Consider the following 20,855-nt stretch of genomic DNA (forward strand, 5'->3'; position numbering starts at 1 on the left):
GTTTAAGAACCATTGAGTGATCCAATTTGGATCGCAAACAAAGATCCATACATACGTACAAAAATAATTACCAAATATAATACCTAGATGTTGAATAGCGAAAACTATTTTCAGCAAGTAGTGAAACAGCATTTACAACGCCGTCTAGATGGCGTTGTCTTATACCACAAAAATATAAGATATCTGTTTGAAAATATGACAGATTTTTCTTAAAAATCGAATAATCATTTCATTGTTTAAAATATACACAAAGCATAGCCTTCCATTCTCTGACGCTGTCGACTGTCACTTATCTTTTCTAATGGTCCAGGTACATCGACCAGTTAAAATGTACCAGATCCAGTTTTCCAAACACCCGTTAGTTTTAACTGCACAGTTCGACTATTTAGTTAAACCTGATGGTGTGTAGCAAGCTTTACTCAACTAAAGTAAATTCTAACCGTGAGTTACTACTGACAAAAGACTTTAAAATAACTAAACTGAGAAGAGAAATAGTATGTTATGTAAACACGTATTTAGGCAGTGGAAACTCAACATTTTTATAATACAAAGGCACATTAATCATTGTATTTGTATACGGATAGATAAGCAAGCTATCGGTATGGTCTGATTATTCACGAGATAAAATATCACTAGCTACTCGTGCCCGGCGATGCCTGGATTATCAAAATGTTACTGTAAAAATAGAATAATTTAATTTTTTAAATCAATCAAACAAATGTATTTAAATTTCAGAGCCATTCGGGAACTACTTTTTTTTTTTGGATTTAGTCGAAAAGTTTCTGTCACACTAATGTCAAAAAATTGTGAAGTCATCATTGCTATGCAGAAGAATAAATTTTTATCACAGCTAAATATCAAAAATTAATTAAAGATTTAATCTTTTCAAAAAGTACTTATCGACTTTTTCTACAACTATACATATTAATATTATTTTGTAACAATTATCTTAACGACTGTACAGTAATATCAACTTCAACTATCCTTTAAATATCATAACAAAACGATAAGTAAAATTGCGTTAATTTCATTCACGGCATCGTGCAAGTCGCACGCATTCAAAAACGACACGACGTCTCATCGAATATTTCTCGATTCAAATAATTAAGAATCGAAATAAATACAAAGTTTATTGACAATCGATTCATAGCAGTTTGTGCTTTTTGTTAATGTGCTGCGAGGTGTCGTAACGGTCGCTCGCTGTTAGCCAAAATGAAGGTAAGCATTTTAATAATCGTAAATAGGAGTTATTATTTTGATTACTATTTGATTTTATATTCTGGTGAAAAGCCCCGTTTTTTATGCTTCGAAGTGAAATTATTTTCTATATTTTAAAATAGAAAAAAGAATTTAGAAGTTGTATATTTTTGTTTATACAATAAAAAAGTATTGATTCTTCTAAAATATTAAAGAATATAATGTATTTAGATATAATATATTAATACTTAATATTAATTTATAATCAAGTACTTGTGCATCATTATATTAATTATGGTATTTACAAAGTACATAGTCTCGAGTAGTAAATGAGTTTACATATTCACATAGTTGTGATATCTAATATTTAACAAGTTTTAAACGTTAAATAATTGTTCTAGAATATTGTTCGCATATGTATATGATTTTAAATTATTATCTTCGCCGTGGGTATTTTAATACTATTATATACCTAGTTTATATGACATATCTATCATATTATTACAAATGTTTATATTAACTTTCGTTCCTATATACTTGTTTTTTCAACACATATTGAGTCACTTTACCAGACAGTGTCTTTTTTAATTTGCTTACGTATGTTTAGTTTATATAAAATTTAAATTGTGGGTAGATTCTATTATATTTATTTTTATGTGGTACAAGAAATTGATGACGACAAATAGATTTAATATTTCATTGTTATTAAAAGAAACAAATTATTGAAATATTAACTAAATCATACACTAGTAGCATGATAGTTATATCACCTTGTTAGTGAACCAAAACATAGTTGGCTTGTCGTTTATATGTTACGATAAGTTGAATATGAAGTCAATAAACCTCGCTTATGACCCGACACAAAGGTTACGACCAACAAATTATTGTTTATATTTAATTTATAGCTTTTGCCCGCGACTCGAATTAAATAATCAGTGCCTATGTGTTCTAGCAGATTATTTTCTACATCTGTGTCAAATTTCACCAAGATCCGATAAGCCGTTCTGAAGATACCTTCTAATAAACGTCCAACGATCCCATCCATCTAAACTTTCGCATTTATAATATTAATAATAAGTAAGATTAAGAGACAAAAAACTTGAGAGGTGTCAAGGGACACCCGGATGGAACGAAGTTCCTTTCGATTAATTAGTGAAGGAACTGTAATAAATTTTTTTTATTTATTTTTAAGTCGCGACACCACACTGTTCAATGCGAAATAGAAATGAAAATATCTGGCTTGCTTTTTATAAGAGAGAGAGAGAGACAGACAGAGAAACATGCGACGCCGCACAGCTTACAATAGCTTACTATAGCAAAAAGTGTCGTGACAACTTTTCGTAAGAATTTTTTCCGTCTAGCCCCCTTTCACAACGCGCGATAAGGAACTTCGTTCCAATAATAAAATTTTGCATAAGTTAGAAATATACTTAATTTTTTTTGCTTTCAAATTTTCCGACAAAACGTGTTATGTAAATCGATAAATAAAAAATCTTTTATACGTAATCAAAACACTGTTAAGTTGGTATACTACTCTCAAATTGATACACACATGTGATAAATGTTCAATGCACCCCGGACCATACAATCATGACAACTTATCTTGCACCACATGGCCACATGTCAGTTTTTGTAATGTGATCACAGCACATGCATACATTTAAACTTAAATTTAATAACTTAAAGGCTATAATTTTCATTGCAATACAATATTATTCCTTGATTCAATTGATTTTACAATAGAAGTTTATCTTATTATAATTTTTAAATTATATTTTTTTATAATATTTATCAGTTACCTATACAATCCACATTCTAATAATTTCTTCTTTTTTTTTCATATAATTCACATCATGATACCAAAGTTATTAAACTTAAATTTCAAAAAGACGTTAACTTTTATGACACTCGTATCTCTCTAAACACTATTGCTGTTTTTATAAAATACTAGATGTCACCCGCGACTAATTCTGCTGAACTGAATTACTAGCCTATCTGTTCTTCCAGACTATGCCAAACATCAACATCTGTGCCAAATTTCATCAAGATCCGTTTATCCGTTCCGGAGATACCTTCTACCAAACATCCTCTAATCTTTCGCATTTATTATTTTTAAAACACGGTTCATTCTCGCCCCATAAATGCTGTTTAAAAATAAAAGCAATTAAAATGCAAGTGGTTATTTCTTCTTTGTTTGCATCTGACAAGAATAAACAGAGATGGCGCGTAAAGTTCTAATTTTAAACAGCATCTGAAGTGTCGGACAAATAGAAACGGCGCACGCGCACTATATTGGTTAAATTGGGATTAATGAACGGACGTGCAACAAATTAATATGTACTTCCAAATAATCAATAAAAACAAATTCATCAACAGTTATTAACTATAGCCATGTTTATGTCCTAAAGAGTAACAACTGGAAAAAAATTGTGTCTTTAATTAAATTGCTCGTTTTACCACATTAAGAAGTTAACATGCAAAAGAAAAATTAGCGAGTTACTAAAAACAACTCTAAGAAAAAAAAATAAAGCACTTACTCAAGTCTTTGTCTGGAATCAGTTAATTGTAACGACACTAGCATTGATAGAGATGTCAATATGGGACTATTTTTATTATAAGCACGTGCTGTTTTTGTATTTATCCCATATATGTCTTCCCGCAATACAAATAAGGCAAACGTTACAAAAAAACAAATCATTCGTTTGTAAACACGTTGATGAAGATACGACGATACGGAATCTCCATTAGTAATAATTATTCTCGGAATCTTTAACGCCGTTGTACGTCACAGTATTTTGATCTTGAGCGGACGAATTAGTGACATTCAAGTTTATACATTTAACAAAGACAAGTGTAAGCCACTGTCGGTACCGACTAGTTTCAGACTCATCTGAGTAACCAAAAAGTAAATGTTAGCTTAGGATTAGTACGAGAATTATGCACAAATTCTTTAAACAAATTACAAGTTATCGTACATTTTGTAATATAATTTAAAGTGGATCGTAGTTAATTATGAGTTAACGGACGTAACTAGAGCTGTACGTACATCCCGGTGATAAGATAAATAAAAAATTTGTCTATGGTAAATGTTCACATTTACAATGATTTCAAAGACAATTTATCTCTAAGTAAACATTGACCGAGTTATATTTATTTAAGTGAAATTGTTTTCTATTTTTAATTGCAAAAATAAAGATTAGTTTCGTACGATTGTTATTCTGTAAACAAATCTAAATTGATGTTACGTTTGATTTCAACATTACCGCGACTCGATAAGCATTTGAAATTGCCAGTGTTAAATTTCTTAAATCACTTTATTTTCGCTAAATTTTATTTATGTTTCCCGATTTGACCAAATGGATAGATCACGCAGAACGCAAAATGCGTCTTTTGTCTGTCTGGTTAAATGTTCACAGTACTGATTATCGAAGTCCAACTGCGCATAAATTTCACAAGAGATGCGATTATTACGTTTATTTATATTGTAGTGACATTAAAAATAACTCATTATGACTCAAATTATCATCAAAACACTTGGTACTAGTGTTATTATCAAGCAATTAATTTTCGAAGAAGCGAATATGTTATATGATGAATTACGTATTAAACAGTCACTCTATTGCTTAGTATTTTTATCAATTACATTAGTCGGAGTAAGTATATCTTGATTGAGATAAATAAACGCGTCATCAATATGTTAGGAATAGATAATTAAAACAAATTGATTATGACACGAACGTTTAGAATCTAGAAGATATCAGACGATTCGTCTCTAAAGTTAGTCATTTATAGCGGAGATCCTGGAAGCTTTTTTTTAATATCAAACGGTGGCAAACGAGCAAACGGCCACCTGAATTTGCCGAAATAACGAGGCGACCGATGCCCATAGACATCCGCAAATAGAATTTTTGCCCCTGCCCATGCGTCCCCTCTTCCGCCAAATTCACTTCCCCATCCCATCCTTTTCTAATAAGAAAAGGGTGGGAAAGAAACATGAAGTAAAATTAGGCTAGCTAGCTATTATATTACAAGCTGTTATTAACAAACTTGCAAATTAAATTGGATCTACTTCCCGATTACTGATTGAGCTGAAATTTTGCATAGGTACATGTGCGATTTGATGATAAAGCTGGAAGATGGCCATAGGAACTTCGCAATGTAACGACACATATTCATCGAATTTGGGCTCGTTTGAATCACTTTGCAGAATTAATATTTGTTTTTTATTTAAGTTTGTTTTTTTCTTCAATTTATTTCTTTTTTTTCTAAATTTCCTTTATAAAATGATAATATCTTCTTTATAATAAATTAAAAGTAGTATCACCTAATTAACTTGAAAAAACCTTTGGTTTTAAAAACTAGATTATTGTTTATTTTATTCGTGTTATAAACTGTTGCATATCATGAGATCAGCAATTTCATAGAAAACAATATCTTCTTCTTTCATTTCATTTTTTATTTATTATAATAATATTTTAGGAAAGATTCGGTTGTTTTTTTTTTTGTATTGACTAGGCACCGAAACTAATGAATCGATTTGAAAAATTATTTCAGTATTGGAAAGCTACAGCTTCCCGGATGACATAGACTATATTTTTGTTTTTTAAATTCCGCGCGCATGATGTCGTGGGCAACTTCTTGTATATCATACTCAGAGGACTATTACAAATATCTAAAGGATGTCGATGAAATTTGGCATAGATGTAGAACATAGTCTAGACGAACACATAGGATACTAATTTTTTTTTTTAGTTCCGCGCGGGGATGGAGGGTAATAAAAATAACATTATTATCGTTTTATAATATACCACATGAATTCGGCGTAAGTTGACGTGTTTTTCAGTATATTTCCGTTCTATCAGAATGACGTTGTCAAATGAGTTAACAAAAAAAAAAATAGTTTACAGATGACTAATTAATTACATGTCAAATTCCAATATGTAACTCGAATTTCTATTGTCATTTCAAAAAAGCTTTTATAGTTACGTAATGTAACGCTAAAAATCAATTGCACATAATATTTCCTACATCACACACTATTACGTAAACCACGTTGTTTCCGCGCTTCAACCCTCATCGTAATCTTACTCCTTACTAATACTACAAATGCGAATGTTTAGATGGATGAATGGATGTTTGTTTGAAGGTATCTTCAGAACGGCTCAGCGGATCTTGATGAAATTTGGCACGGATATAGAATATAGTCTGGAAGAACACATAGGCTACTAATATTTTTGATTCTGTGCGGACGGAGTCGCGTGCGATAGCTATTCCTCTATAAAAATAACACACATAACTATAAACATTTAGTGTGTAATACATAAGCAAGGCCTTGCCTGTATAATAGACCTGTAATGTCAAAACTGTCAAAAAGGTCAAACAAAGAAGGTTCAATATTCGATAAGCCTAACTCTAATGACTACGCTCCTGTATCTATGACCCTCCAAAAAGAATACAAATCGAAAGACACATAAACATTCAAAATAGAGCCATTAAAGATCCAGAGGAAGAAAGAATTACACATACATACATGTCAACAAAAAATACCATCTTGTTAATGTGGCAAAAATGGAGTCTTAATTTTCCTAGTACTAGTCTTTAGCTATTCACACATTGAGCGTTTGAGATGATGTTATCAATGAATAAAGACATCAAATGAATCGTTAACATATCGCAGATCAGGCAGGTCACCGCGACAGAGCCTCGAACTGGGTCAGGGAACAATCAGCGATCCTTAATAATATGTAAGGAGGATAATTAGATTTCACGCCATTGCAAAGGTCATTTCTACAACTCACAGTCAATTGTACTCTTAGCTAAATGCTTTTATATGAAAAACAATAATTTTACTATTAACTTGAGGTTCACACTCTAAAAAAAATAGTAAACTTTGACATTGTATCACAAATATCTCTAATATTTGACAGTTATTATTTAAGTAATCCAAGATACTGAACGACTTTCAATTCATTTGTCATAGAAATTACAGCAATTGCTTCTTCTGTGGAAACCGACTATTATTTTTTTAAATAGCGAGCTAGCTATTGTCATGAAATATAAAATTCATTCACCTCTGACCCTCAGGGGTGCTCAGATATGCAGGCTTACTTCCATTCGGTGCGTTTGATACATTTATCTCGCTACATCCGGCCTCTCATCAAATTGTCATATCATTATGACGTATTTATTTGTAACTAGCGGTCGCCCGCCATTTCTTCACCGCAAAATTAAATAACCTCCTTCTTTTTGAAGTCGGCTAAAATATTAGCTTAATATATTGTCTCGTGCATCAGTTACTTTACCGTCAAGTCCTGTCAAAATCGGTCCAGCCGTTCCGGAGATTATCCGGAACAAAAGCGGACTTGCGGACAAACATTTTAAAAAATGGTTTTTCGTTATGAGCATCTTAAATACGAACTTAATTTGTACGAAATATGTTTTTTTTTTCAATATAACATACGGACACTCCAATTTTATTAATATGTTTAGATTGTTTTATCGTCTTGCAGTAAAATAACTAAACAAGCTTTAGGTTTTTTATTTCATTTGAATGAACTGATAATAATTGTAGAACCTGTCACTCTTATACAAAAACCAAAATCTTATTGAAATACAAAGAAAAGGACGATAAATTCAAAAACTTATTGAAATTGAACAATATTGAAGAGAAATTCATATAGCAAAAATGAAAAGCATTAATATTATTTATAGTTAGTTGCATTTAAATGGTCAGCTAAATAAGGTGAGGGCACATGATGCAATGAAGTTCAATGAACAGCAAATGAAGGTTAACTATTATCAGTCCGTCAGTCAGATTAAGTAAACAAATATATGCAATAGATTAAAAACTATTACCGAAATAATTTTTCATTGCCAATTTTTAACAACTGTTATTTGCTATTTTGACAAAAAGACCATCTAAATCGAACAAGGTACTGTGACAGTTTCATCAATAACCAAACGACATATTGACGATAGTGTAACTAACCGATTGCAAACTTGTGCTTATAATCGGGCTAGATCCTCTGGGTACGTTCCGGTCGGTAACACAACAATGCTTTTGTTTTCAGGGACCGCTATTACTATTGTTGGTGTGCGTGGGCGCAGCGTGTTGCGCGCGACCCTGCTGCTCCAACCAAGAAATCATCAAGCGGGGAGGCTACTGCGGCAGCACAGAGAAGATCGCGTTAAACTGCTCCAGTGGCCGGATGGTCCTTTGGGATATTATCGTAGAAAATGATAAAGTCAGCACCAAAGATTCACCAGGATTTATCTTTGCTGAAAACACTGATCAGTAAGTGTTACGGTTATTATTATGAGAATCCAAGAAAACACTCATGTCAAAAGACAAAATACATAGGAGTTTTTGCATAAAGCAGGCGAAAATATACCACTGGTGTAACTGTGGTTTTTAACATTCGTTCAAAGACGTAGGTGAACATAGTAGGAATTAACATTTATTATGGATGTGATTGAATCGTGTTTGAACTTATGAAGAAAGTCATTTGACATTAAATTTTGTAATTTTCAGATACTGCATTGGTACAATGGACCGCAACTCTAGTGTGCCTAGCATGCGCAATCTGTCAGTTGCGATCGTGTGCTTCGAGAGAGTGAGCCAGTCTAGCAACATAGAGACTGGGGGTATTCTCACCCTCATCTCTGTCTTCTTCCTGGCGGCCACCTTCGCTGTCTACATGTATTTACCACAAATGAGGTATGTATCATTTTAAAGCACACGAGTTAAAATTAAGGCAGTTAATTGCATCACCCAGGTAAATAAAAAAAGCTGCATACAAACTTAAATTGGTATAAAATGAGGCGACCGTACCTTTGACGCAAAAAATTTAAACATTACGTCCTATTTACACTACGGTAAAAAATTCCAGGGACCTGCAAGGATTATGCTATATGTGCATGTGCGTGAGCATGGCACTGGGCTTTCTCTCCCTGGGCGTGCTCCAGCTCAGTCCACATTTCGCCGGCGACATATGCACCGTTGCAGGTAATTACATCACATTCAAATAATTTTTAAAACTAATAATGGAAATAAGTATTTAGTCATCTTATTAATTGATGATTCATAATTCCAAACAATTTGAATGAAAATGACGTTTTTATGCTAAGTTGTTTGAACTCTAAAATGTGATAAAATATTTGTTAAATTTATAATTGCAATGCAATTAATAATTATGATCATATTATTCTTAAGGTTTTCTGGTTTACTTCTGGATGATGGCGACATTCTTTTGGATGAACGTCATCAGCATTAATATGTATCGCAGCGTTCAGTAAGTATAATACACATTAACTTTCCTAAGCTATAAATCTCGTACTTAGAATCATGGTTTGCCACTATCGAAACAATTATATTAGAAAAAAACTAAGAAGATTCTATAATCACAAATGATAACAATATTACCTACTTGAATTCTTATGGTCTATAAGAAAGAAAAAGTTTGGGAATATTCAGTTTAAAAGATTTACATTAACAGAGATGCGGCGTACTTGAAGAAGACAGAGAGAAAGCAGTACTTCTGGTACAGCTGCTACGCGTGGGGCTGCACGCTCTTGTTCCTGGCCATATCCCTCATTACAAACTTCGCGGAAGGAGACCACTGGAAGCCAGGCATCGGCAACAACAGCTGCTGGTTCCAGGGTAAGAAAGATAAATAAACTTACAAGGGCTTTTTTAAATTATTCGAAAGCAAAATTAAAATTGCCATTTGAAATCCTCATAAAAATCCTTTTTTGACATACACCTCTTCAATCGAATCAGGCAAAATTGCAACATTTTCTTAATTTCAGGCTGAAAATTCTTACTCGGAAACCATTAAACATTTGAAAAAATATATATTTCCTAATAGAAATCTAAAAAAAAAACTAGAAGATAAATTGATATTTCAGAGTAATGAATAGAATACAATGAAAACGGACAAAACGATCGCTGGCCTAGGGCAACGGGAGTTAAAAAATAATTTGAGGATGTTAGAATTTTGTGGAACATTAAGCAAGATGTAAAAACATTTTTTATTCCAGGTCGTACTGAAACATGGATATTCTTCTACGGACCGATTGCGGTTCTCATCGCGGCTAATATCATTTTATTTGTTATTTCATCGTTCAACTTATGGATGCAACAAAATAGGAAGTACGAAGTCAGCAAGTTGAACAACCTTAAGCACAAGTAAGAAAATGTATACTAAAGTAAATATAAAACGTCTGTGTGACTGTGTGACAATTTAATCGAAATATGTCAATTATAAGGGATTTAAAAATAACCATGATAATATTAGAAGCTACTTTAACACTGATCAGTTGCTAATTACATAACTATTCCACAATTTTTCACAGTTCGTGAGATGTGAATGATATCGAAATCACGAGCTGTACGTACAAATTGTATAATTGAAGTGACAAAATATATAAATAATTTTAGATTCCTGGTGTCTCTGAAGCTGTTTCTTGTCATGGGCATCTCTTGGACATTCGAGATCGCTAGTTTTGCACACGGAGAGGCGCATATCATTTGGTAATTATTGCTATTCCTTCTTAAATAATATTTAAAGCAAACACCACAGCTTAAGTAATGGCTATTTGTTTATAAAAAAAAAACATAATTATAATCAAAGAACTGGTTAGATATAAGTATAAGATATTAAGTACACTTGACTATTTTTCAGGAAAATTATGGACATATTCAACTGTCTCCAAGGAGTTGTTATATTCTTAATTCTGGTGGTACTACGAAGGAGAGCGATGCAAGGTTTAGCCAACGAGCACTGCTGTCTGATGATTACAAGGCCGCTTGCTGAAAAGCTGAGTCCACACGACGATGCGGATGATCAGGAAATATTAGCCGACGACACGGTTGAAGTCAGGCTTAACTAACGTACTTCCAACTCATTGTATCGCCTTTCTCCTAAGTCATTTTATATAATAAATTACATATAGATAGTTCAAAGTTCAAAGTTTAGGTAGGTTTCCACTGCCGAAACATTCATAAAAATATAGCCATCCCTCTCATTCGCTTTGAAAAACTGTGATCAACGGATTTTCCGGTAGTGGATGCCCACGATTATAATTAGTTACTAAAAATAAGAAATCAATTTTATGTAAGTGTAATGTTTTTCGTTAAAGAAATTACTTTATCTCATGGCTTTCATGATAACCTTTAATGAATAACATTTTGTTGTTAATAACAATCAAGATATAGATAGATATTTTACAAATAGTAACTATTTTGGATAAACTAAAATACTTAATTTATAAGTTTTATTACTTGATACTCGATTAATGTGACCGGTAGAATCTCTATGATTAGAATTTCGCAGTTAATTTTAAATAATTGTATGCCGCCGAGGATATGTCTGTAACCCAGTACCTGCTTGGCAAGTCATGTCCTTAACTGACTTTTTAATTTTAGTACATTTTTAATATTTTGGTTACATAGTCATATATAAATATTTTTGCTTTATACAAAGACTTATTTAAACTTTATTGTGTAAAGTTTAACGTGCCATAATATTGTTAACATTGTCAAATATATTTTTTATAATTATTTTAAATAGGAAAATAAACTAAAACAAGTGGACAGTCCAATTTCTATAATGTACTATGTAAATATTGTTAGAGATTCAGTCTGCCCAATTATTGTTCCTATATTTGTTAAAATGCATGAAATTTATGTTTTATTAAAAACTTGAAAAACCTTATTGTTTTATTGTGTTTACGAAATCATTTTCACAATTAAAAATATTAAATCAAAGTATACAAGAGACCGCAATGATCCAAGTTGTTAGCTGAAGGTTCAATGGCTGTGACTTCTTCGATTCGATAAAAATACAAATTTAGATTTAAAAAAAAATAGTAAATATTTTTACAATTTTTTTTTTAATTATTAAGGTTTCAATTAAAATGGTTAAAAATAAACGAATTAACGTAATGTACATCATACATTTTTTGACGTTTTATAAAAGTGCAATCACAACATGGCTGAACGATGCGCAACCTTTGCCTAACTGCCAATAAAAGTTAAAAGTGATTCAACTTAACTGTCAAATCGGTACGTGCGTAAACTTCGCGGAATTAAAAAAATAAGTTTTATTCAATAAAGTTTTGCTATAGTAAAAGATCATTTTATGGTGCTATTGAATGAAAAACATTAAAATGTGGTAAACTTTTCAAATTGTAAAGGCGCTTATGCTTAATCACGATATCGAAGAACTGTGGTGAGAACTACTTGTTTTTGATATAATGTACTCCGAATTAGTATTAATAACGGTAATATGTCTTATACACGGTTCTCAAGTAGTAATCGCTGCAGTCGGCGAAACAGATCTTAACGATTTATCGGAACAACAGCATTCTGTTGTGATTAACAAATGCTGTGAGGAAAACGAAGTTATGGTCGACTCTGTATGCCGACTAGCTAATAAGTATAACCAAAGTAAGTAAATTTAACAATACAATTACCAGCATAAATATTTCTGTGTCTTACAACATCTTATAACAAAATTCATTAACTCTATATTGTGTTCTATTCAGACAATCATAATTTACTTTTATCCCCATAACCTTTACATTTGACAGTTCACTTTGGACCAATATTGTATTAATCTTATTTTGTGTGAGGTTAAGCAAAATCACAAAGGTAGTTAAGCACTTTCCAGATCTTTTGAGAGTTATCTATTCCTTGTGTGTGTGAAATGTATTCTAGGTATATGGATACCTAAATTTAAAACGGAAGATGGTAAAGATGCTAAACTAAAATACTTCAAGTATTTAAATGGTGTACCCGACTGTGCAACAACACAACAAAGGCCTATATTCTATTTTGGAAAGTCAGAAGATGAGTAAGTTAATATTTTATTTAAAAAAAATAATAATAAGTAGCCTATGTGTTCTTCCAGACTATGTTCTACATCTGTGCCAAATATCAAGATCTGTTCAGGATCCAGATATACCTTCAAACATCCATCCATCCATCCATTTAAACTTTTGCATTTATAATATCAGTAAGATGTAAATAATTGTGCCGTGTTTGTGTTTTATGTGTGTACATGCAAGTTGATAATGATAATTATTGGGTGTAACATATTTCAATTTTTTTTCAGGTTAAATTTACTTACTGATGGTAGACTGAGACACTTAATTCATCATGAACATAATGCGGGGAGCATCAAGGATGACTCAATAACAAACACATACTCTTTACATGCACCTATTGTGTTACCTGAGGTTAAAGAACCATCTTCATATATTCACGATCAAAATAAATACTGCATGGATAAGGTAAACATATTTCTGCTTTCTCACAAACACATTGAATGCTATTATGGTTGTGAAGTGAACTGACAGGGTTAGTCGATGGCAAATTAATTTGACAAAACTATATAATTCCAAAATCTCCCAGTAGTTTACATGTATTGTGAAGTCAAGTTTTTTTATTTGCTTAGTAAAATCTTAAAAAAATATTGTTTTTTTTACAGATTTATATGACAAGCACAAACTTAACTGGTGAATATGCATTGGTTTGTGTACCCGAGGTGAAAATTAATTGGAAAGATACAAGTTTTTTAATGCGGAAGATTTTAAATCCTTTATTCCATGCTATAGCTATGGTGTTATTTTTATTAACTGCAATTATATATTTCGTGTTGCCTACATTACGTGATCTCGCTGGAAATATAATAACGACTATAAATATATGTTTGATTGTCAGTCAAGCGGCAGATTTGGTGCGAATATTTACAGAATACAGTAACCATATCAGTTTTATTATTACAGGTAAGTTGGTTAAATACTTTTTACCCAAAAAAAGAGACCAGTCCAATCTGGATAAGCAAGACAAGTCTGATCGGACATTGGACAACCTCCATAAGGGAGAAACTCGGGTAAGGGTGAAACCTTTATAAGCAAAAAAAATAATAGGGTCTCCTGGTCTCTTGCTTATCCAGGTTCAACTGTATTCAACATTCAAGGATTATTACGTAGTTTTTATGATAATTGAAAACTTTTAAGTTTAGATAAAATGATCATGTATAAAAATGTTTTTTCAGATATTATTTTATATGTAAGTTTACTGGGTGCATTCTTCTGGTTAAATAGTTTTGGATTTTATATCTGGAAAACATTCAAGTAAGTTTTTTTTTAAATATCAAACACTAAAAAAAAATGTAACAAGTGTATTTTAAATTAATATTGTTTGCAGATCACGGAATGTATTTCTGAGAGTGACTGACGTCCGCAAGTATTGCTACTATTCGAGTGTGGTGTGGTCTAGTGTTATATTAATGACCGCTCTGGCCATTTCAGCACATTTTCTACTTGACACGGGGACCAATCCATACAGAAAGACTCGAACCCAATTCTCATCATCTATTCTAGTTGATGATGTTGAACAAGAAACTATTGGTAAGAATATAAAACTTTGTACATTAAATTGCACTAATGTTTGTTATTTAAAATATTTATTAAACTTTAGCTTGATGACTAAGTTTCATAAATAAGTTTTTTTTTAAAACTCTGCATGTTATTATTCTAGGATGGCTGGGTATAGCAATATTTTTCACACCTGTTGCATTCACAATCCTCTTTAACATATTCTTCTATATAACAACGCTCAAAGTAATTAAACGGATCAATATTTATGGGAGAATTCACCACAAATTGAAAGGCTGGTAAGTTATTTTCAAAATCCTACTTCACGATTATAAATAATTAGTAAATGATTAAGACTTACCCAATGTTGGACAATATTGGGCAATTTTAGGCAAACTTACCCAAAGTTAGTTTGGGTAAATTTTGATAAACATTTGACCAATTGGATAAATTAGGCAAACAACTCAAATCTACTTTCTGTTTCAGCTTTAACTTATTTCTTCAGTTATTTTTAATAATGACAACCGCCTGGCTATTTCTGCTACTGTCATGGTTGAACTTTGACGGATTGATTTATGCACATATTGTAGTGAATTTATTGCAAGCGATCTTAGTATTCTACGTATGTGTGGGCCATCAGTCACATGTTACGTTTTTATTGAGGAAAAGTTGTTGCTACGCTGAACCAGTGCCCACTGGTGAATGGGGCGATGAGATGACTCATATGAATGGTGGTAATTATTAAAAAATATCGAATCTCGTAAACATTATGCAACACTAACACTATATTTAAATACATAGATTGATTTACATATTATAAATTACAGAGGTCCATTCTAAAAGAACACTTTAAACATAGAAATAATGTATTTTTCTTGCATTAATTCCAATCTATTACTTTTTAATTGCCGATAACTTGACTTGATTATTTAATTTCTTTATTCATCTATGTATTTAAATTTAATTAAAGTAGGATCAATAGCGTAGTTAATTGTGGTTGAAATTAAAATTATACATTTGTATGTTGAAGCACTATATGCAAAGTAATTGTGCCTTATTTGAAGTGGCTTACAAGTTATAAATCTTGATTGTGTTCAATCATATTAAAGTTTTCACTGCAAACACATTCATACAAAAAGATATGGTTATCTCTGTTTTATTCATTAAAAAAGCTGAGATGACAAATATCTTATATAATAAATTGTATGACATTTTGGCAGTGTCTAACACGAGCTAGATATTAAATTAGTATTATATGTAAAAGATACTTTATAATTAAAACCTCCCAAAGGATAGAATGAATTCATTTTAAAAATTTATTTTAATCGAAAACGTGTAACATTTTAATTTTTTTTTTATTTTAAAGTCTTAGAGAATTTATTTTCATTCCCACCAAGATTATCAAAAATCAATTACAGATGTCATAAAATTTTACTAAATTGGAAATAATCTTACTTAAAATTAATTTATATTTGTGATATATGTTTTTATTTGCTCATAGAAGATACTTAATTAATTACGAATCTAATTATTTAAAATTGGACCAAAATTAACATTGAAAAAAACTAACTTCATATCATATAATTAATCATCAATAATAATGACAAAAAGTTATATTTAACTTAATATAGTATTATTAATAAGACTGGTAAATGTTTATTAAAATATTGTCTGTCCGTCCCGTGAAATTAAAAAGGCAGCTATCAATGGTCTAATATAACTATAGTTTCCAAATGTGTATTTAAACACTATTTTGCTATCTTTGTTTTTTTCATAGAGAAGGACAGGTTGGCATATTATCGTACAATAATATAATATAATTGCTCTCTGGCACTAACAAATATTTTTAATTTTTTTGTATTTTACTTTTTTTTACTTTTTCCATTATTTTTTTTAATATACAAGCAGTTTAAATGAATTTATTCTTTGTATAGTAGTAGTTATAAGTTAACTGAACAGCATTTTGTATTATTTTACTGCAATACATTTTATTGTAACATAATATGTGTGTTTTATTTAATCACTAACTTTTGTCCGCGAATTCTTCCACGCGGAAATTAGGAAAAAACTTAATAAGTGGCCTATTCATCCAGTGTTCTACATCCATACCAAATTTCATCGAGATTCATGCATCCATTCTGGAGTTACTTTCTTAAAAACAACCATCCATACATTCTTTTGCATTTATATCTATAACCGTCCGCGATGGATTAATAAAATCTTAAGTAGTAGCCTATGTCTTCTTCCAGACTATATTTTACATCTTTGCCAAATTTCATTAAAACCCATTGAGCCGTTCTGCAGATACCTTCTAATAAACATCCATCCATCTAAACTTTCGCATTTATAATGTGCCTTTTTCTTCAATATTATAGTGTGCGAATGAGCAAGGACCCTTAGTGTTAAATATAAATGTATTCCGACGCATTGGATGTCGATCAAATAGATTCTTCATAACGTTTGCTCATGAATAAATATTAAGTTGCTAATGTTAAATAATATAGTAAAGGGAACAACAAATGTTAAAGCCATACGATAGATATAAAACGTACAGTAAATTGTTCCGTTTCGCTTGTAGCACTCTAAGTTGTCGTCTAGTTCTAACCACGTCAATAAACAACAATAGATGGCGTGCTTAGCACTTAGTAACGACATCTATTGACCAGTTGCAAACATAAAACTTCGTAAATATTATTTGTTATAATATTCAAACGTGCACAAAATATCAATAAAAGTTTGTCAAAAAAAATCACTTAACCGTGTTACGAAACATTCACTTACCTGTGTAAACAGCTGACCTTCAGGCCGTCGTGTTAGAGCTGAGAGTTGACATCTCACCACTAGATGGCAGTCATCCATCACGGTGTTGAAGAAGCGGCGGGTAGGCAGTAACGCTTCGAGATCGATCATCAGCTCTAAGAACCGCTCACAATACCTGAATAAGATAAATATTTAGAATAAAATTATCACCTCAAATGTATTTTTTCACTCAGTAACCGCCAAATGTTAGAGGTTGATGATAATATCCATAAATCTATGGAGTTTGACATGAAAAAATGGACTTTTTTATTAAGACAGCCAACATTATAAATTCTAATCTGAACATTTTGTAAGTAAATTATTTGTATTAGTATGCCTTTCTTAAAAAAAAAAGTTTATTTCAAGAAGGCTTTTAAGTTTTGCCAGATTAATACGAATTCCACACTACATTCCAGATCCCATAATATGCTGAAGATCTCACCTCACAACATTCGGATCGACATCTTCAGTTTCGGAAACCGTCTCCAGGATCTCCATGAACTTGATCATCAGCCGCTGCAGGTAATGTCGCTCCCAGTTCAACTTTTCTAACATCTCAGGTTTATCCTTCTTCTGTATGGCTCTCCAGTATTTCTTCCATTTAGGTACTAGTTTGAATTCTTGATTTCTCCTACCTGAAATATTAGTACAAAACAAATTAATCAAAAGAGCGACAACAGAACTGAAATATATATTTAAGTCACTTACTACCACACTCAAAGTTATTTAATGGAACATTAACGAAGATCCTCAGTTAAGATGATGAGCAATTTACCCTACACACATCTCTAAAGATTATCATATCTTAATTTAATAACCTAAAAACTCTCACCTTCTTGCAAACTAATCCACATACTGAGAGACACAAGACGCTTGACCTGATCCCTACAGAGTTGCACTTCCATACTACCAAAGCAGTGGTTAAGGAACATCAGGAGTGCCGTCTGCTCACGCATGTTCTGACTACTGCGGTCATTTGCCACACTAGCACGGAGAACTTGCTCGAAGAACCCGGGGAAGTGTTCGGGCTTCTTCAAGAAAGCCTGTAAATAAAATATATTATTTATACTACAGAAATAATTCAAGGAATATGTCAACCAAGTAGTTTTAGGACCCATATCACATTTAAACTGTTTTTTTTTAATCACTTATCTAGACATAGGATCCTTAAATACATTGCACACATAAAATATGGTTTGTAATGTTAGTTTCAAAAAGTTCTAGCTAGTTAGTTATAAAAATACTGACCTGCCATGCCTGTACTCTCTCCCGAAACTTCTCATTTGTCATAACAATAATTGACATCATATGAGCATGGCTCGCTTCTCCAGTCTTGTAATGAGGCCACAAATAGTTCTCTAAGTATTGAGAAAATTCCAACATCATAATTCGACGTACGGAAAAGCTGTAAATAATTTCCATTATTTCAATAAAATGCGCAATAAATTAATAATAATAAAAAAAAACATCTTAAACCAAACCATCTAATATATAAAATTCTCGTGTTTGTGGTTAAACTTCTCCGAAACGGCTTGACCGATTCTCATGAAATTTTGTGAGCATATTCAGTAGGTCTGAGAATCGGCCAACATCTATTTTTCATAACCCCCCCCCCCCATTTAGTTTTTTTTAACTGCGCTCGGACGGAGTCGCGGGCGACAGCTAGTTATTTTTATAAAACTCTCTAACATTTATTAATTTTCAATCACTAAAATTAAATTAAAAATAATACTCATATTTATAAACTATTTATATGTTGTCATCACTTCACTAACTCATCAAGAAACAAAACAGCAGCTGGAGTGTAATTTTTAATTAATAGAAAATAACACACTTTAAAAACTGTCATATTTAAAAAAATATAGAGGTCAATGCACTCCATAAGGTTATTGACCTTTAATGTATTCAAATGTTTTAAATCAGTTAGGCTGAGAAATATTGAAAGTGAATGTTTTATTTACAATTACTTTTTAAATATTTGTATAATACTTACTAGGATCCAAGTATCTCCGTCTGGTAGATAGATTCCACAATTGATGCATCATAAGGTAAGTGGTTGTCCTTCGTTTGTGGTGACCAGTACTGTTGAGCAAGCTGTGAATAATGCAGTAACCATGTTGATTTATAAGCCAATTCAATGAGCAATGTTACCTAGATTTTATGAGCTGTTTGTATAACCAGTTGGTTACTTGGAAAGTATATAAAAGTTAAATTTTATTACCCAATATACATTTATTTTCAAAAATAAACCTATATACTGGTTGGATTAATAATACCAACTATAAGTTGAAGTGCATATTCTAATAATACAGCTGTACATTATATGACAACAATCTCAATAATAAAATGGGTTGGATAAATATACCAAGGATTTTTGGATAGATATATTACTAATATTATAAATGCCAAAGTTTAGATGGATGTTTGTTAGAAGGTATCTCCAGATCCGCTGAACAGATCTTACTAAACTTTGGCATACATGTAGAAAATAGTATAGAAGACCTAGGCTACGAATTAAGTGTTTTTTTTAATTTTGCAAAGATGGAGTCGCTACTCCCTGCTGGCAATAGCTAGTGGTTTATAAGAGTTACTTAATATACAGTCTTGTTAAATATTATTTAATACATATGTTGGTATCACTGCACAAATTAAACCACACATGTTTTTTTCATCGATACATTGCGTTTTACTTTACATTCATTTATAGTTATTTCACTTTCTGTCTTGTGATATCTTTTCACTTATTATTTTTTAAATATCCAAACATATTTGATAAATGTGATATAATTCAAATACACAGACTGTAGAGTTAAAGATCTTTACTTGATTTACATATTGACTAGTTAATTAGTTTTATATATGTTATCTTCATCTATTGCCATTATCAAAATTAATACAATTAGTACATATGAAAAACATTTTACCAGTAATTCTTCTATCGGGAAGCTTTCAAATTTTGATATACATATTGACATTGTTTAATTAGTTTTTACTTCAAACAGACAAACCTTTTCTCTATTATACTAAAACTTTTATACACTACTAATATGTACTTTAAATAAGTTTGTACCTTAACATTTTCGAGTGAATGTATTTTTTTAATATGTATACATATCACACTAAGCTCCTTATAGATATTAAGAACAGAAAGCATATACTATAGTAATTGTCATCATCTTAAAGTGCTTAGCTTGCGATTTAATTATTGTAAACCTAGTATTTTTAAGAACAACAGCTTACAAATAAGCTAAATTAACAAATATTGAGCAATTCCAAACTTAACCTTAAACGTTATTCTTACCTGTGTTATTCTATCAGCATTTATTTGTGATACTGTTGGTAAAGGAATTTTAGGTTTCTCCGATGGAGGTGCAGCGTCAACTTTCATGATTATATTAATATAAAAGTGTCTATTTAATTGAAAATGAAATCGGTAAACATCCCACAAACAATCAACAAACGACGAAATGTCAACG

The 20,855-nt window shown here is 31.4% G+C and overlaps 3 protein-coding genes across 3 annotated transcripts in view; 2 read left to right on the plus strand and 1 right to left on the minus strand.

The window, feature by feature from the left end:
* The window catches only part of LOC106721618 (RNA helicase aquarius), a 47,767-nt gene extending 26,915 nt beyond the window's left edge, over positions 1 to 20,852 (minus strand). Inside the window, exons 1-6 of the mRNA XM_045681998.1 lie at positions 20,681 to 20,852; positions 19,373 to 19,473; positions 18,628 to 18,784; positions 18,212 to 18,422; positions 17,822 to 18,014; positions 17,362 to 17,515 (exon numbers count right to left, since the gene is read on the minus strand). Of these exons, the coding sequence (XP_045537954.1) occupies positions 17,362 to 17,515; positions 17,822 to 18,014; positions 18,212 to 18,422; positions 18,628 to 18,784; positions 19,373 to 19,473; positions 20,681 to 20,767 (903 nt within the window). The 5' untranslated portion in view covers positions 20,768 to 20,852. The remainder of the gene's footprint in view (positions 1 to 17,361; positions 17,516 to 17,821; positions 18,015 to 18,211; positions 18,423 to 18,627; positions 18,785 to 19,372; positions 19,474 to 20,680) is intronic.
* LOC106721619 (probable G-protein coupled receptor Mth-like 3) lies at positions 1,017 to 11,162 on the plus strand. The gene is made up of 9 exons (XM_014516597.2): positions 1,017 to 1,218; positions 8,268 to 8,491; positions 8,729 to 8,914; positions 9,087 to 9,202; positions 9,410 to 9,488; positions 9,693 to 9,856; positions 10,237 to 10,384; positions 10,637 to 10,729; positions 10,881 to 11,162. Exons 1-9 carry the CDS (start codon positions 1,213 to 1,215, stop codon positions 11,086 to 11,088), a joined length of 1,224 nt encoding a protein of 407 aa, XP_014372083.2. The 5' UTR covers positions 1,017 to 1,212; the 3' UTR covers positions 11,089 to 11,162.
* LOC106721616 (probable G-protein coupled receptor Mth-like 5) lies at positions 12,253 to 15,471 on the plus strand. The gene is made up of 8 exons (XM_045681937.1): positions 12,253 to 12,646; positions 12,917 to 13,052; positions 13,314 to 13,491; positions 13,689 to 13,986; positions 14,259 to 14,337; positions 14,411 to 14,613; positions 14,744 to 14,879; positions 15,067 to 15,471. Exons 1-8 carry the CDS (start codon positions 12,454 to 12,456, stop codon positions 15,323 to 15,325), a joined length of 1,482 nt encoding a protein of 493 aa, XP_045537893.1. The 5' UTR covers positions 12,253 to 12,453; the 3' UTR covers positions 15,326 to 15,471.
* Positions 20,853 to 20,855: the final 3 nt, after the last annotated feature.

This window comes from Papilio machaon, chromosome 17 (genome assembly GCF_912999745.1).
Source record: "Papilio machaon chromosome 17, ilPapMach1.1, whole genome shotgun sequence".
In the NCBI taxonomy this organism is placed as follows: domain Eukaryota; kingdom Metazoa; phylum Arthropoda; class Insecta; order Lepidoptera; family Papilionidae; genus Papilio; species Papilio machaon.